The sequence below is a fragment of the Botrytis deweyae genome, assembly GCF_014898535.1.
Source record: "Botrytis deweyae strain B1 chromosome Unknown BDEW_034, whole genome shotgun sequence".
Classification (NCBI taxonomy): Eukaryota; Fungi; Ascomycota; class Leotiomycetes; order Helotiales; family Sclerotiniaceae; genus Botrytis; species Botrytis deweyae.
Window position 1 is genome coordinate 160,487 of NW_024066241.1, and position 18,222 is coordinate 178,708.

The following is an 18,222-nucleotide window of genomic DNA, read 5'->3' on the forward strand; positions in this document are numbered from 1 at the left end:
TTAATATAATTATTGGATTATTGGAAATTATATCAATATAAATGTTTTATTAGTATTATTATATACTTAAATGATTAATCTCGATTTGTGGAATTTAGTATCCATTTCTTTATTTTTAATCTTATCAATAAATTGCGATTTGAAAATATGTATACCAAAAGGAATATTCAAAGTAATATAATCTCGAATATATTTTTAGTTATTAATTTATTAATTTCTTTTTTTTTAGATTTTTTATATATAATAAAATCTTTAGAATTAATAATAAAACATTCAAGATAGTAATTTTATATATAAACTCGAATCTGAAATATAACTATTTATAAAAAAAATATCAAAATAAAATCTGATTATTTTTAGATAAATCTAAAAGAAATTCCTTTGAATTTATTAAATACGTAATTATTATTTTTAAAGGAAATAATATAATTTTACCAGATTTTGGCAAAATTATTTTGAAATCAATATTATAATCAATTTTCTTAATTTCCTCAATATATCCAGTTTCTAATCACTTATAATACAGCTTTACTAATATAAACCTAAACCTTATAGATTTATAAAATAAATTAAGAGTATATATCTCCCCTTCCATACTAATAAATAAAAAAGATTCCTTTCATTCATTAATAGTTATTCTATTACTCTTCTTCCAAATCAAAACCTTATTATTCAATAATAAATCATAAAGTACAATCATAGAGAATCTATTACATATATTCAAGACTTTTTATATTTATATAGAATTATATAATCTGCAAATCTTTATTATAACTTTAGAAATTGCAACAGTATACTAGTAAATAATAAATATTAAAAAGCTAATATCAATTATATAGGGAAATGTTTTAAAAATAAGTAAAATAGATACTAAATTATTAGATCCAATAATATCATTAATTGTCTTTACAACTATCTAAAGTATAATTACCTTATAAATACCGAGTTTATGAACTTCTTTATAAATAATTTTATAAAATCTGTATAATAATATATGAAATCTTTTAACAATATTAATCGAATAATATATTTTTATAAAAACTATCTTTATCTAAATAGATATTGATATAATATATTATTGAAACTCTTTTCCAATAAAATTAATATTAGTATTATAAATAATATATTCTGATAGATTAATATATATATCGATTTAATATTTATAAAGTTTATTCTATATATACTTTGTAAATATATTACTTAGTTATTAAACAATTTGAAAACATATAGTTTTATTAATAATATATAGAATTGGATTATTATTAATATAAAGTATATCAACAAATATAATATAATTAAATTTAAAATCTTTATCAAACAAAAAAAATTTGAATTTGCTAAATAATTTATTATAAATTTGATAATAGTAATAAAACTTAATAAACTATTTAATCGCTTCAAAGTTCTTATTATACCCAAAATATTTAAGTATTTTATAAAATTTGTATACAGATGGATAGTCGAATTAATAATGAATTTGTTATAATTCAATTTTGGTGAGATAGTAATTATTATTATTAATAGAATAACTAATTAATTCTTTAATATTAATGTTTTATAATAGAAATGTATAGTTAAATTATCAATATATAAAATAGATATCTTTAAATATAATAGCAATATTATTAAGATTATTATATTTAAATCTAAATCTATCTATATTGATTAAAAAGAACAAAAACAGAAAATTAATTTCTATTATATTCTATTCTATTTCCCTAAATAAAAGCTTAATATAAAACGAATCGATAGAAATTGTTGCTTTAATATTATATTAAATTATTATTTATTCAGTAATAGCTATATTATATTCAATATCCTTAATCTTTTTTTATACCAAATATTAGTTATATCTGATAGATAATCTCTCAGTTATACTTATATCAATTATAATATTAAAGAATATATCAACACCATATCACTTATTATTTATAATAAACATTTCAGCTATCAATTTATAAACACTTGTAGTATTATTGAGATTAATTGTTATTAAAGAATTATTACAAGTATTTATGGAGATAAAGAATATCCTGGAAACCTTTTTAGAATCACTTATATCAGTAAGATATTGATTAACAAAATAATTATTATTATTATCATTATTGTTATTATTATTATTATCTTAATTATTTTTTTATTTAATATCAATAATGAATTGCTTATATTGTTTTATAAAACTCTTATCATCGAGATTACTATATTTGATATAGTAATCCGTTTTAAATCAATCTTTTTTCTTTTGTATACTTATAGTATCTATAACCCTTTTTTTTGTAATTAAAGAAATAATAATTATCCTTACTTTTATCAATTAATATAAAGAAAGATTATTGTTTAGTATATTTATTATAAAATTTTCGAAAAAAGAAATCTAAAGATCTATTATTATAGAAATATCGATTTATAAGAAATATCTCAAATAATACATTTTACTTCGAAAATGCTTTTTAATAAAAATCAATAATTTGTTTAATTTGGTTAATAAGCTTTATAATAGTTGAACAAAGATTACATATTGCAAAATAGCATTCCGGAATATTATCACATATAGATAAAATTCTAATATAATATAATTGAAAATCGCATATATTTCTAGGAATAATATACTGAATAAAGCATAAATCCGTAATTATTATATTAAATATTTTCTAAGGTTTTTTAATCGGATTCTTTTTAATGTAATCCTTGAAAATGATTTTATTCTATTTAAGAAGTATATTTCGCTAATATTCAGATCCTTCAAAATTGTTAATCATTATTTTATATATACCCTTATATATCTCAAAAAGAATATTAAGATTAGTTTAATAAAAATCTCTAGCTATATCTAAAAATATAATCGAAAAAACTACCAGAATTATTTCAATTGATATAAATATTCTATAACAATACTCTATAAATATAGAAATCTTTAATTGAAAAGAATTATCAATATTCTTATACTTATTATCATCTTTATAGATTTTAGAAAGATTAATAAAATAATAATTCTAATTACATTAATTATCTTTTTAGTAATTAAAATAATTATAATAATCCTTATTCTCATCATCTCTACCATTACTTCTATTACTATCTTTATTGCCTCTATCACCGTTATTATTTCGACCATTATTATTATTATTATTATTATCTGAACTATCATCGTTATTAAATAATCCTATAGGAATATCAACTAATGGAATTCTAAAACCTGATAAAGATATATTTCGTATATCCCCAAATTGAAATAAAAATTAGAATAAAACTAATCCTCCTATCATATCACCTACAACTTTACCAGGTTTCGATAAAGTTAATTAACCAACTATATCACCATCTTTAGATTCAGAAAATTCGACTTATAATCTCAAATCGAATCCAATAAAAAAGTAAGCCTATTTCGTTAATACAAATAATTATATTTCAATAAACTAATATTCCAGAAGTTGATTTATAATCTAATTATAATATTTGTTACAATCAAATATTTTTATAAAAGTATTCTCGATATTTATATTGATATTAATATAAACTCTATAACATTATAGAATTATATAAAAGTTATATAATATTAGCTTATCAATATTCCTTAGTATACCTTTATAAATATAATCGAAATCAGATATAACTATATCCTGAAGAGATATATTAGTAATCCTCATATCCGAATATACAGTTTTTCTAAAAAGAAAGTATTTATTAATATAATATTCTATTCCCAATCTGAATATATATTCTTTATAGAATTGTTTAGCTTTATTAAAATCCTTTGAAAAAGTATAATCCTGAAGTTCTTCTTTGAACCCCAAATCCTTAGTTTTCTAAGCTTTTCTTTCTTTAGTTGATACTTTGTCAAAAAGAATATAGGGGTTAGGGGGAACGATAAGATGAGAATAAGAAAAAGTATTGATTAAATTCAGATCTTTATAAAAGAAAATACTGAAACCTGTTTATAGAGGATCAGTATTATCAATCATTATATCGATATATTCTCCTATGCTGGTAGATTGATCGAATAGAATCAGTTTCTTACCAGTATCAGGTTTCTTATCAATTTCGGGTTTCTTGCCGGTTTGTTTAAAGCTAGTGCTAGTGTTTGCCCGGGATATTATAATGAAAGTAAAAGAAGTAAGAGTAAAAAGGTATTTCGAATAAATAAGTAATTTGTGATATTACTAATTAGTGTTGATTTGAAAAAGATATGAAAGATATGGTTCCTATTATATATAGGCCTCTAAATATTTATTTATATTCAATCTGAGAAGCTAGCTAAATGAGGGAAATAGTAGGCCTTATATAGGCACTATTGAAAGAGTTAGTTTTCTTCGCTTTCGCCTAATAACCTTAATACAGTTGCCTTTGTATTGAAGTGAATCCTTTGAAGTGAATTCCTTTGAATGAATTCCCTTATTCACACAAAAAGTAATATAGATAAAGATATAAGTTTTTCTAATAAGTTTTTCTGATAAATTTTTTAATAAGTTTTTCTAATAAGTTTTTCTAATAAGTTTTTCTAATAAGTTTTTCTAATAAGTTTTTCTAATAAGTTTTTCTAATAAGTTTTTCTAATAAAATATCCGCTCATTATTATAAACATTAAGATAACATACCTGGGGGAGGGATCAATGTCGCGCAATCCCGTGACCCTTGGAGATATTTGCTATACCAAGGGTCACGGGACCGGAGCTCCTCTCCAACACCTCACCTTCACTCCTTCTCATCTTCAACTTCATTATAGTTCGCTTCCGAAATCTCAAATTCGCGCTAACCAAGATCACTTTACAGAAATACCCACAAACTCGGTTTTTTTCTTTTAGAAAAAACAACAACATCCACGAAGCAACCAAGGACCCCCGGTAGGAAGGAAGCTGTCGCCTTCGCGCAGCAAACCAACAAGTGAGATCAATTATCACAACCAAGCTACCTTGGTTACTAACATCTGAATAGGATAGCCCCCGTTATTTCTCACAATTATTACCAGAAATTGGGGATCGCTCGCGGTGCGACCACCGACGATATAACCCATGTGTGCAAAGAACTATTGAAGCTTTACCATCCCGATAAGAGGGTAGGTAACTTATCGTTCAATGCCTACCTTCGATTTTCTCAGGTCGTTTGTGAAGCCCGAGATGGGTTGTTGGATAGGAACATTCGCTACCAGTTGAACATTATGCTTGACACCGGAATATTACTTCCTCATCACAGACCCAGAACAAAACATCCTTGTGGACGAAACATTGAGATGGAGTGATGTAGATTTTTATATTACTCCTGGCAACCGAGGTAAGTTGGTCTATTATACTGAGCCACTTTGGTCGATGGTACTAACATATCTTGTAGGTATCGCAGTTAGACTGCTTTTCAGATACATTAAAGGATACCGCGACCCACATGGAAAGATGAGATTTGATCCACAAAGAACTTTTACATTCCTTCCAACCAAGACAACTCGGTACCACTTAGACCTCGCATTTATTCTCACTGGATTAGCCTTCCAACGCGGCTCGTTTGGCCCCGAATTTCCTACCATTGAATCGTTGCATTTATGCAAGACATTCCAGCTACCAAAGGTAGACCGCATTAACGCTCATCTCATATTATTGCAAAGTACAAAGGGGGATAGTCTTTTTGAGGCCAAGGCAATGAAGACGGCCGCTTTAAATCCCCGCTTGAGTACCACGCTTCTCACGCTTGGTTTTGTTCAGCGCTTCACTATGTATTCATTCAGGAGGACCGCAATTATTGAAACACGACAAAACGAAGGGACCGAGGAAGCAAGAGAGCTTGCAACGCATGCTCCAGGGACTACAAGCATCTATGCATATGACAATATTGGGAACTCTGATAAAGATATCACCGCTGTCAGATTAGGTGAATCGGCTGTGGCACGTGAAGAAATACGTCGACTCTTCAACCAGGCCTTACAAGTAAAAGCTGATATTGAAACCTCATTCGAAAATTCCTCAGTTATGGTCTCTGGGTTGAAAAAAGAGATGGATGAGTTTGTGAGATCGAGCTATGATACTGATGAAGCCTGCCAGACTGTTGGTAAAGCATATGTGTATTTTAAATCAAAGGAGCAAGAGATTTATGCGGGTAGTATATTGAAAAATTGTAGTCCTTGGTTGAGAAAAACTCTGGTGATAGACCGAGTACTGAAGGTTCTTCGTTGTAGATTGAAGTGTGATTACTGAGTCTGGCTTTCGTTATTCAATGAAGATACTTATTATGTGGTAATCGTCGGTAAATACTTCTACTTCTGCTTCTTTTTATTGTATTCGCGATATTGATGAAGATGTCCCTGCTCCCCATGTGAAAACTCAGAAGTTGAGAAACTCTATGATGTGATGGTGAAGTTGAATATGACAAGTGAAGCGTGTCGGAATCCGTATTACTATCAGGTAGGTCCACGGGTAGTTGGGTATTGGTCTAAGCCGAATTCAACCTCACTTCATCCAAAGCATGACTTCAAGCATTCATGAGATAGAACATGCAATATCAAAAGATACCAAATTATAATTTGAATGTACTACAAATCTCTCTTCGGTCTCCGCACTCAGAAAAATAGAGAGGTATATGACCAACGTCTCTTGTGAATATTGTAATCGATAAATGCAAGAGAGAGAGGGATCAAAGGAATATGGAGGTTGAATAACAACAAGCTTGTGGTACTCAAATATAATGCAAAAATCATTTCAATGCCGCAAATTGTATCCCTTGCGCTTGACAGAGACATAGCAAATTTTCAGAGAAGGAGACCTACAGTACGTCCCGACCTCCCCTCTTCTCTTTGAGATCTCTCCTCATGGTCCTCCTGGCCCTCCTTGGGATCGTCTATCCTCTTCTCTCGCACTCCCCCTACACCTCCTCTAATCCTGTATCCGCCCTCTGACCATTTCTACATGTCGTTGTAGCCTTTACGGCGCGAATTCATCCTTTATTTACATTTTCTTTACCTTTTTCGTAAAAGGAACACAGTATTGAAACTCCGTCGAATGGCTACTTTAAGAGCGATAAAGTACGCGAAACAATGGTTCAATAAACTTCCGTCTTCTCGCAGTTTCATAGTCCACTCATGTAAAGCATTTAATTCCATGTTACTTGACTTGGTCTTGAAGTGATGCTTGGTGAACAATGAGTACCATGGTAACTATATGTGGAGCCTCGAAATATAGCTAGAGCTTCAGCATAAGACGTGTGCCGACACATCGATCAGAGTGAGGTTGATCGAAAACATACTCAGTTCGAACGTCGCTTTCCTCCGCAGTCGGGAGGCACTTGAGTATAAAGAAATGGTCGAAAGAAACCTCAAGAAGTATTATCTAAATAATGTGATGATTTATTTCAGGTGTGAAATTTACTATGCTAATTTCAAATGAATAGGAAAGCAATAGTAGAAAGCTAATCATTTTTTTTTTAGAAAAATTCGAAGAATTATTTAGATAATTATATCATATTTTGATTTAGATGTGTATGATTTTTTAGACTGTATGGGCTTTTTCTCTGTAATTCATTTGTAAGTGTCTAGTTCATGAGTGAAGCTATCGTCGGGATAATAAAATCGAATACACTCACTTAGTAGGCCTTATGTTATTTCTTGATGTTTCGACTCAATATTAGTAGTTAAATAATGCTCCAGCGATGGATTCACATGAGATCTGTCGATATACAATTGTAACTTGAAGATGTAATGGTCGTTTAGACTTGTATTTTCGAGTGAGATTATTGAAAGATTATACTCGTAGTCTGAAGCAAGTTTTACTACTGTCATTTAATGAGGGGCATGAAACCCCCGGCTTTTGATACGCGAGCCAATGTATTGTGGGTAATATATTAAAATTAGGCAGGCTTCCTCAACAATCTACAAAGAAATCTTCTGATTTCCCTGCTGGCGCAATGGTAGCGCGCAAGACTTCTATCAAATATCTTATATTGATGACTAATCTTGAGGCTGTAGGTTCGAGCCCTACGTAGGGAGTAACCCTGAGTTCAATCGGTTTGAATCCGATCTTAAAATCAATTTTTGGACATTTCGTTGTTTTGTTATCCTTTTTTGAATCTGAAGTCCCATCTGGTCTGTTTTTTTGGTGTTGGTTGCAACTTTTTTGGCGAAGGGGTCGGAAAATCGTTTGACCGACGGAACCCCGCATTTTAGATTCACCCAATAATAAGCTCAGCTCATATTCTTAGTTTCAACAGCTAGCTCTAAGCTTCCAAAAAATAATATCATCCCACCATCCTTTCCCCCTCAATATCCAAAATGTCAACGGTAAACCGTTTTACGTGTTTACGATGTCAATTTCAATCCCTCTTGCGACCATCTCCTCGTCGTTCATACCATGTCTCTCCACGTTTACGTTCCGAAATACCTAAACCCTCTATAGCACCCAAACAATCCATCGATATAAAACACATACGAACCAATCCAGAGTTGTATGAAAAAAGTTGTCTAGAAAGGAATTACAAAGTGCAATCAACATACCCAGCTAAAATCATAAGTTTATTCGAACAATGGCACGAACATCAACGCGATGGAAGAGCATTACGAGAAAGAAATAATAAATTAAAACTCCAACTTGCAAATCCAAAATCAATACGAGATGACGGGTCAGAAGAAATTCAAAAGTTACGCGCCCTTTCCAAAGAGGAGATTATCGCAGAAGCTAGAAGTTTGAAGGATAAAATCTCCGAAATAGAATCTTCAGAATCGATGCTCATGACAGAAATCAATACTCTCGCATCTGCAATTCCAAATCTTACATCCGATTCCACTCCCCGCGGCTCAGAACCAAAAGTAATAGGAACCATCAACGAACATCCCGAACCCAAAGCCGCCTCCTCAGATCGAGTATGGCGGTCTCACGTCCACATAGGTAGCGAATTGAATCTCCTTGACTTCTCCTCTGCAGCAAATACTTCCGGTTGGGGATGGTATTATTTACTTAATGGCGCCGCACTCCTCGAACAAGCCTTGATCCAATATTCCCTCTCTCTCGCTCTCTCAAAAGGCTGGTCCATCGTTTCTCCTCCCTCAATGGTCTATTCCCACATCGCATCAGCATGCGGTTTCCAACCCCGCGATCAATCAGACGAACAACAAATTTACTCCATCGCCCAATCCCCTTCCGATGCCGAAACTGCAAAACCAACATACTCCCTCGCTGGAACCGCCGAAATCCCTCTCGCGGGAATGAAAGCAAACACGACTATCCACGAATCTCTCCTTCCCTTGAAAACAATCGCCACGTCCCGCTGTTATCGCGCCGAAGCTGGCGCCCGTGGTATCGACACCAAAGGTCTCTACCGAGTTCACGAATTCACCAAAGTCGAAATGTTCGCCTGGACCTCTCCTTCCCTCCCAGAAACCACAGAAATATTCAACGAAATGCTCTCCCTCCAAACCACCATCCTCACCTCCCTCGGTCTTCACTGTCGGATCCTCGAAATGCCCTCTACCGATCTCGGTGCCTCAGCTATGCGCAAAATAGATATCGAAGCCTTCTTTCCCTCGCGCAGAGAAAGAGATAATGGATGGGGCGAAGTGACATCCTTAAGTATCTGTGGGGATTATCAAAGTAGGAGATTGGCGACGAGAGTTGATATTGATAAGAATGGAGGGAAAATTGCATTTCCGTGGACGGTTAATGGGACGGCGCTTGCGGTGCCGAGGATCGTGGCTGCTATCTTAGAGAATGGATGGGATGAGAAGAGGAGAGAGGTCAGGGTGCCCGAAGTTTTGTGGCCATGGATGGCGGGGAGGAAAGTTTTGAAGAGGGAGTAACTTCAGAATGGTAGTATGGGTGGTTTTATGTCGATGCGAGTAATTATGTTAGTATTTAAGATACTGATGGCGACGGATTCACTTCTCTACTCACAATGCATGCAATGAATGATACCAAGAGAGAAGTTATGAGAAGAGAAAAGTTGTACTTGTAATACTACTAATCTAAATACCTAGAATACCGCCTTCGCAAGGGAATCTTTGAAATTGAAAATACCACAACCAAAAGGATATAAAATATACTAATCGCTAAAACGCTGTTCATAGAAAAGAAAAAAATGTAACAGTCATAAACTTGAATCAGGACTTCATCAAGAAACCGACATACTAGGGTATATTGTAGGTTCTGTCGTAATCCCCTGCTTTGTGACGAAAAAAAAGCCACCCCTTCCTCCGTTTCCCAAGGCGAGTAAGTGGGTCAAGAAAGATACAAGAATTAGACCATTACCGCATAAATTTGTAGCTTACGAGAAGCCTCTCCATAAAATCCAATACTCTCCATATCAATTCCCTCATCTCCAATGACCAATGAACTAAACAACTTCCTCTTCATACAATACCACCGCATTATAGTCCTTTCCCTTTCCATGTCCCAAACTACTACTCGACAATTCACTTTCGGTACCCAAATGACTATTAGTTCCCAAGTCTGTTTCTGTTTCATAATCCGATTCTGATCCCTCCTCCCCATCTCTATCCTCATCTCGATCTCTTCCACCACCATCAAGACTCTCCGAATACTCTGTTCCTTCATTTCCAGTGATAACAGTAGTACCATGGCTGCTTCTCCTCATCGTGTTTGAATCGCTTTGATTTCCGCCCTCGTGATCAGAAAGATGGACTAGTTCTTTGTTTTCTTCATCCTCATCTTCGTACTCTTTCAATGCCAGATTCTCCTTGTTCAGTTCCCCATAATTGCTAGTTTTGTTTGAGTCTCCTCCCCAGCTAGTTTTACGTGGATTAGAAGCACTGGGTTGTTTGACACTGTGAGTGCGTTTGAAATTACCAGTTGAAAGATTATTGTTAATTTGACTCAGGGAAAGAATGCGTCTTTGTGCCTGATTGGCTTGAGGTCCTTTGGTAGGAGAGCGATTCTTCATTGCCATATTAACAGCACCTTGTGTAATCGATGGAGTTTTTGAAGCGACACTCGAGGCGATAGAATGAGCCGTTGAATTGCGTTGAGCAGGGTTTCGTTTACGACTCATGGGATCTCGTGCTTTCTTTCGATTACCATTCGCCAATAAAAGAGCTCGAGAATGATCAATGACTCCCTCAAGGATGCGTCTCTCAAGACCTTCGGCTCTTTCTTCCATCTCCTGTAATTCTTCACGGCGGATTCTTAAAGCTGTTTCCAAGCTAGAAACATCAGAAGAAAGTCTCATCTTTTGATGAAGCAAATCTTCCTTGTCAGTCTTAAGCTTGGTAATATATTCCTTCATAGCTCTCTCTTCCCCTTTGAGTGAAGCAATTGATGCCTCAACCTGTTCCTTTTGAACTAGACGTCTTTCGAGGGCAATGGCAGCTTCTGCGGCAGCTTGTTCCTTGCTTTCATGTTCATCTGCAATTTTTTGGGTTTGGGTGGAGACAAATTGAGAAACTTCTGCAGCAGTTGACAGCATTTGTCGATGTATCTTGTCAAGCATCTCCAATTGTGCTACAGACTTTCCAGCTTCTTGCACATGATCCACAAGCTTATCAAGCTTCTCGTGAACAGGTGTATCATCGTATTCGACAGGAGGTGGGATCTCTGGTGGAGGAGGAATTTCGGCGATCTTCTCCTGAATTGTCTCTACTGAATTCTTTGAATGTTCGTAATGCTGACCAACCATATTGAGAACATCCTTGATCATGTCAAGAATTTGGGGATTATACTCCGTCACAGTTCCATGAACTCCTTCTACAACACCCAAAGTCTTCAAGATTTGTTCACGTGTGAGCTGGTGCTCGGCCTTAGCATCGGCGTGAGTTTCCTCTACTCTGATGAAAGTCTCATCAACTCGGTTGAAAACTGTCTTTGAAGTTTCTTCTATCTTTTCGGAAGCATCTGTCACAGCAATTATTAACGTATCAAGTAGGCCCTTGACATCCTCGGCCACTTGCTTCGTGCTCAAGATATTAGCCTCAACTTCTGTTGTTTTTTCAACACCAGCTGTGGCTCTTTCTTCCAAGAAGTTCTGGAGCTCGTCATACTTGGTAATGATTTCAGTGAACTTTTCATCAAAATGTGAATCAAGCTTATCCCATGTTTGTTGAAACTTTTCATCAGTCTCGAGCTTAGATCCGACCATACCAGCATTGGTCTTTTCAAACTCTTCCGTCATAGCATGGAACATTGCTTGGAGATCTTCGGATATAGTGTCATTTTTGTTGATAGTTTTTCCAAGGCCTTCAAGGAATGTGCGGACTGTCTCGACATTGGCTGTACCTTCGTCAAGCTTCTCTTTAACTGCATCTCTGAATTCCATGAGGAAAGATTTGACTTCTGTAACGCGTTCACTAACACCAACAGTCTCGGCCTGTCGGTCCTCGAAAGCTTTGGCATTCGTTGTTGCATGTAATTCAATTCGACCGGCGGTTTCCTTAACCAAAGTACCCAGTGTGGTAACTTCATCTTTTGTGGCTAAAGCTGCAAATTCTGGAAGGACGGTTTGCTCGATAGCAGATTTAATATCAAGGCATACAGATTCAACAGCTTCAACGTCCGTCTTTGTGACCTTGTCTAAACTCTTGAATTCGTTACCGACCTGCTCCTTTAGTTCTGCAAGGGCAGTCATGACCTCGCCGACGACAGTTTCGATCGAAGTGAGGTCATCTTTCTTCGAGACTTCCTCGAGATGTTCAATCAATGCAGTCACACCGTCTCGGGTTTCAAGAACAAAAACACCCATAGTCTCAATGTCCTCCTTCCTAGCGGATTGTTCAGGATCGATCTCATCAAGCTTAGCTTTTGTATTGTGAAGCAAAATCTCAATAGCGTCAAGGTCCTCCTTCTTGACTCTAGCTTCATCGGGGATAACCTCACGCGCAACAACTCCCTCCACTTTATCTTGAACATTTCGAAGTAGCTCCTCGACTTTGGCTAAATCTTCTTTGGTCACAGAACCAGGAGCAAGTTGTGGTGCAGGTTGTTCCTTCGACTCGAGTGCTGCTACTTTGATGCCAAGCTGGGTAATGAGCATCTCTAGATTCCCAATATCATTATGAGAGAGGCTGTCGGTAGCTGGAACCAATGCACGATCAGAGATTTCTGCCAGCGCTTGCTCATTCTTATGATTCTCTTTGAGAATTTCAAGATCGGCTTTGACATTCTCTAGGCCTTTCTTAAGTGTGTCGAGAATTTCATGATTAACAGTCATATCGATAGGCTTGTTGGCAACCTTTTCAACCTCGGCTTTAAGAACAGAGAACCCGTCTTGCAGAGCGTCGATGATTTCTCCGGTTCCTGGCATATTTTCTTCGTCAACATCTCGTGATCGGGAAACTTCCATACCAGCTTTAAGACCATCGAAACCTTCCTTCAAGGCATCAAGAATCTCATCCTTGTCATCATTTGCTCCTGATCGAACCAATGCTGACGCGATAGAACCTCGAAGATGCTCAAGTTCACTGTTAACATTTTCGAAGCCAGTAGTTGAACTTTTGGAAATAAGTTCTTCCACTTCGGAACGAAGCGTGGCGAAGTTATCCCGCATGTTTTCCAGAATCTCATCTTTGCCTGTGACATCAGAGGCTCGATCAACGTAAGCTTCGATGTCAGAGCGGAGCTTCTCAAATCCATCTTTAGTTGCATCGAGTAATTGCTCGGAGCTGCGTCCATTTGCAACGACTTGTTGTTTTGCTTCATCCGAAACTGTCTTGAATTCGGTTTGTATAGAGTCCATGATTTCACGTATGCGTTCGGAGACTTGAGCTGTAAAGTTGTCAACAGATTGAGGTGAGCTTTCTAATCCTGCTTTCACGGCTGCAATAACATCGTCGCGGGTGATGTTTTCCACAACTTCTCGGCTCAATTCGGTGGACGCCTTAGCAGCAGCGAAATCAAAGTTTTCGAGGCCTTCTTTGACTGCTTCAAGAATATCTTCTCGGTTAACCTTGACATCATTTTCTTTAGTGAGCGCCGAGTCAAATGTTTGTAGCCCCTCCTTCACTGCATCTAGAACATCCTCACGACTAACACCTACTGGGATATCAAGAGTAAGAGCGTTGTTGAATGTTTCGAAACCTTCCTTGACAGCGTCAAAGACGTCGCCTTTGCTAGCATTTGCCTCTCTAACACTAACAATGGCGGAGTTGAATGTCTGAAGGCCATCTGACACGGCTTCGAATACATCATCACGCGTGACTGTTGGTGGGAATCTTTGAGATTGTAGACCAACTCGTACAGCCTCAAAAACATCAGCTTTAGTACATGTAGGTGTGACACCTCTTGTCAAAGCCGAATCGAAGGTTTGGAGTCCATCTTTCACAGCATCAAGTATGTCTTCACGAGTGAAACTAGCACCTTTGACTGCTTCGAGAATGTCATCCCGGGTGATGCTTCCTCCAATGTCATGAATCTCAAATCCGTTCTTCACAGCATCAAATACATCATCCCGAGTAATTGAATCGACATCCTCGCGAGTTGATGCAATTTCTTTCGATTGAAGGCCGTCCTTTATGGCTTGGAGAACTTCATCGCGAGTGATACTAGATGTCTGCGCTTGAAGTCCTTCTTTCACTGCCCCAAGGACATCATCTCGTGTAACTGTTGAAGAGGCGTCTTTGGTTAATGCAGAATCGAATGCCGTCAATACTTCTTGGACGGCCTCCACAACTTCGTCGCGGGTTAGGGCACTTTCGATGTGGTAGCTCTGAAGATTCTCTTTGATAACTTCATGGACGTCATTCCGAGTTATGCCACCACTAGATTCATGTGTTTCAAGACCAACTTTGATAGCCTCGAAAACTTCAGCACGAGTTGCAGGACCTCCAACGCTTTTGGTTAGAGCCGAGTTGAATCCTTCTAGAACCTCTTGTACAGCATCGACAACATCATCGCGAGTAATTCCTTGACTTGGGCTTTGAGCTATAGATGAACCATGGAATTTGGTCATGACTTCCTGCATTGCATCGACGATTTCTTCGCGGCTTGCTCCAGTCTCGGCATTTCCTCGGATGAGAGCTGAATCGAAAGTAGTCAAAACATCCTTGACAGCATCCATTACATCGTTGCGTGTAAGATTGCCGCTTCCACTCACGTCCCTAGTAAGAGCAGAATCAAAAGTATGAAGTCCCTCTTTCACAGCGTCAAGGATGTCGCCGCGATTAATGCCGGTGTTTCCACCAACCTCGCGTGTGAGAGCGGAATCAAATGTTTGCAGGCCATCCTTAACAGCCTCGAAGACATCCTCCCGAGAAATTCCTGTTTCTTTTTCCTCGGGGTCAGAGGCTGGTATTAGTGCGCCAAAGTTAAAATTGTGGAGACTCTCTTTCACGGCATCAAAAACGTCTTCTCGGCTAATACTATCTCCGACCTCTCTGCTTAAAGTGGGAAATTCGAAGCTTTCAAGACCTGCTCTTACAGCTTCGAACATGTCGTCGCGAGTGATGGCCTCTTCGTCATGATGTGGTGGATGAATACTACCGGAGAAGTCAAACGTGTGTAGGCTTTCAGTAACTGCGCCTACCACATCATCTCGAGTGACACCTCCATCCACTTCACGATTCTGGTTAGCAAGTCCAAATGCTTGGAGCCCTTCTCGAATAGCAGTCACCATATCGTCTCTTGTGATGTCATCATGACCACGATTGAGAGCAGCAAAGTCGAATTCTTTGAGACCCTCTCTAACGGCTTGAATCATTTCAGTTTGAGTGAAACCTTGAAGAACCTCTGCACTGAGTGCCGTAGGATTTGCAGAAAAGTCGAAAGTTCTAAGACCTTCTGCTACAGCATCAAGCATGTCGTCTCTGGTGACTTCAGGTTCGCGAGGCTCTGGCATTGGTGCAGCTGGAAACTCAAACTCCTCAAGGCATTCACGAACGGCGTCGAGGATTTCGTCTCGGGATAGAGATTCGTTATCAACTGGCGGTGGAGTGAAATGCTTCAATCCTTCAATGACTGCGGCAAAGACTTCCTGTCGCGTTGCTCCGGGTTCATTCTGAGGCGCGAATTCTTGAATGCCCTCCTTCAAGCATGCCAATAGTTCCTCTCGCTCGAGACCAAAATGCTGCAATTCGATATCCGGTTTGTAGTTTTCCCAAGCTTCTCGAACTGCATCGATAATATCTTCTTTTGATTCGGATTTTTCAGTTACCGCCGAGCGTACCACGTTATAGACTTCTTTGTAGTCGATCTTTTGTGTAGAAGCGGAAGCGGAGTTTTGTCGACGACTTTCACGGATGAGTTGATTCATATGCTCTTTCAATTCCTCCAGACCATTTTGAACGACAATACTGACATCAGCACCATTGGAAGCTCCATCCTTGCTGGCTTGATCCAATTTTCTGCCAATCTCTCGTCCCATACCTAAAACCTCACCACGAAGTTCTCGAACAAGCGCCTTGACTTCCGCGGTAAGGCCACCTCCTTGAGCGACGCTATCCTTGACACTTCGTATAACTTGAATGACATCATCACCTAATACTTCACCCGATCGATTAGGTCCTTGTGACTTGCGCCTGTCTCTGTTTGCTCCAGTTGCGACAAGAGCCTCTAGTTTCTGTGCGACAGAAGCCGGCCTATCGAAATCCAGCTCTAATCTCGACGAATCCTCTTCAAAGCTGTATTTACGTCCCCTGGTCTCTTGTTCGCGATTGTTGTTGTGACGGGCAATTAGAGCTTGAGAAATTTCAGTGTTTTTCTTGATAAATTCCACCAAGTCCTCTAGTTTTTTGGCTGTCGACATGCCTTCTCGGCCAAGCTGCTCAGCGATTTCCGTAAGTCGAGATATTAACAGCTCCTGTCCTTCCTTAGTGCCCATCTCTCGCAGTACCTTCTCGAGCAGAGCCACACTAGCAGCATGCGCAGCAGCGTCGCTAATATGTTCTCGACCGTGATCTCTCGTAAGTGGTGTGGATAATAAGGTTTCTCGGTCCAATGAAGCAGCGAAGCTGTTTGGGCTAGGGATTCGAGGAAGCGAAAATCCTTTCGAATTTCGTGATGAGGACGGTGAAGCGTGTCCTTTGCTATCCGCGTAAAGATTGTTGCCTCCATATAATGTACGCTCGGAGCCAGCATCAGACAAGCCAGTCACCAGTTCTCGGAGACTCTTGCGTATATCCTCATCCCTGGCATTCGTCGCTTCCTTAAGGCTGACTAGATCCGTCGCGTTATCTTTACTTCTTCTACTCAATTGCGCCATCTCCCGCTGAAGGCTGGTACATATACTGGTGAGACTGAGAATTTGATTTGATATGGCATCGAACGTTTGAGGCTGTCGCACTAAAGCAGTAGAGCCATTGGTAACATTGGCAAGAGGTGGATCTGTCTCCTTAGTCGTCATGTTGTGAAGAGCCTGCATCGTGGCTGATTGAGGAGGCGTGTTTTCGCCATACCCACCATGGGGTGGCCGGCGCAGTGAAGGTCGTACATGCATAGAGTCGCGTCTTTCCCGAGGCGACTCGGCTCTTTTGGTAGGTGTAGTGGCTCGAACCGAATCTTTATCTGACATCTTGTCGGTAAACTTCTCTGGCGACTGGTCGAATGAGAAATCCTTGCTGGCGTGTGGTGTAGGAGGTCTTGCTGTTATTTTCTCTGGAGGTTTCAATGGACCGAAAGTTCCACTTTCAATAAAACTACTCAAATCTCTAACGCTACCATTTTGCAGAGATTGCATTCGTTTATGACCGGGAGCAGTACCCTTGATCAGTAAACGTTCGGGAGATGGTTCTGTGAGGCGTTTTGGGGGTGGTATGTTGATGAAATAAGTATTGTCGCGAGCTCTTTCAGTAAGTGCCGCATGTGCAGACTTGATAGCAGCCGAAGTTCCTCGTGATGAGACACTCGGGGATGAGGGGTTCATGGGAAGTGGAGGAGGTGCGCGTTCTGGATCAGAACTATCCCACCTGTAAAATCACAGTCAGAATTGCATTGACCCATAGATGAGATAAATAAAAGCTTACATTGGAACAATTGCTCGTCCAGAATCTATTGATGAGGATATGGAATGCGCGGAATTTCTATGTACAAGAGCAAGTCTATCGCCATCGCGAGAAGATTCTCTCTCTGAAGAAGGCATTGCGGAGGATAAATCCCCGGAATGTGTTTATGTGGAATGTTGATATTGTGGAGAAGATCCAGTAGTATGTATGTACTCGAGGAACTTCGCGATACAAAATCCAAATATAATGGAGTGACTTGTTGATGTGAAGAAAGTATGGGAATAAACCCCAAATTATGCAAAAAGTCAAGGGGGGTTATGATTGTATTAATTGTTATTGCCAAGTGGCATTGGGTATCGACTGAGCATAGAGTG

The 18,222-nt window shown here is 38.0% G+C and overlaps 3 protein-coding genes across 3 annotated transcripts; 2 read left to right on the forward strand and 1 right to left on the reverse strand.

Moving 5' to 3' along the window:
• Positions 1–4,610: 4,610 nt before the first annotated feature.
• EAE98_010184 (uncharacterized protein) lies at positions 4,611–6,160 on the forward strand (the record flags this gene model as incomplete). Its single annotated transcript, XM_038957805.1, has 6 exons — positions 4,611–4,722; positions 4,803–4,881; positions 4,933–5,057; positions 5,191–5,268; positions 5,326–6,029; positions 6,104–6,160. 6 exons carry the CDS (start codon positions 4,611–4,613, stop codon positions 6,158–6,160), a joined length of 1,155 nt encoding a protein of 384 aa, XP_038805817.1.
• A 2,085-nt stretch (positions 6,161–8,245) lies between these two features.
• Positions 8,246–9,766, forward strand: EAE98_010185 (uncharacterized protein; the record flags this gene model as incomplete). The annotated part of the gene is made up of 1 exon (XM_038957806.1): positions 8,246–9,766. One exon carries the CDS (start codon positions 8,246–8,248, stop codon positions 9,764–9,766), a length of 1,521 nt encoding a protein of 506 aa, XP_038805818.1.
• A 533-nt stretch (positions 9,767–10,299) lies between these two features.
• On the reverse strand, positions 10,300–17,985 carry EAE98_010186 (uncharacterized protein; the record flags this gene model as incomplete). Its single annotated transcript, XM_038957807.1, has 2 exons — positions 10,300–17,812; positions 17,870–17,985. The coding sequence occupies 2 exons, from the start codon at positions 17,983–17,985 to the stop codon at positions 10,300–10,302; spliced, it is 7,629 nt and encodes a 2,542-aa protein (XP_038805819.1).
• Positions 17,986–18,222: the final 237 nt, after the last annotated feature.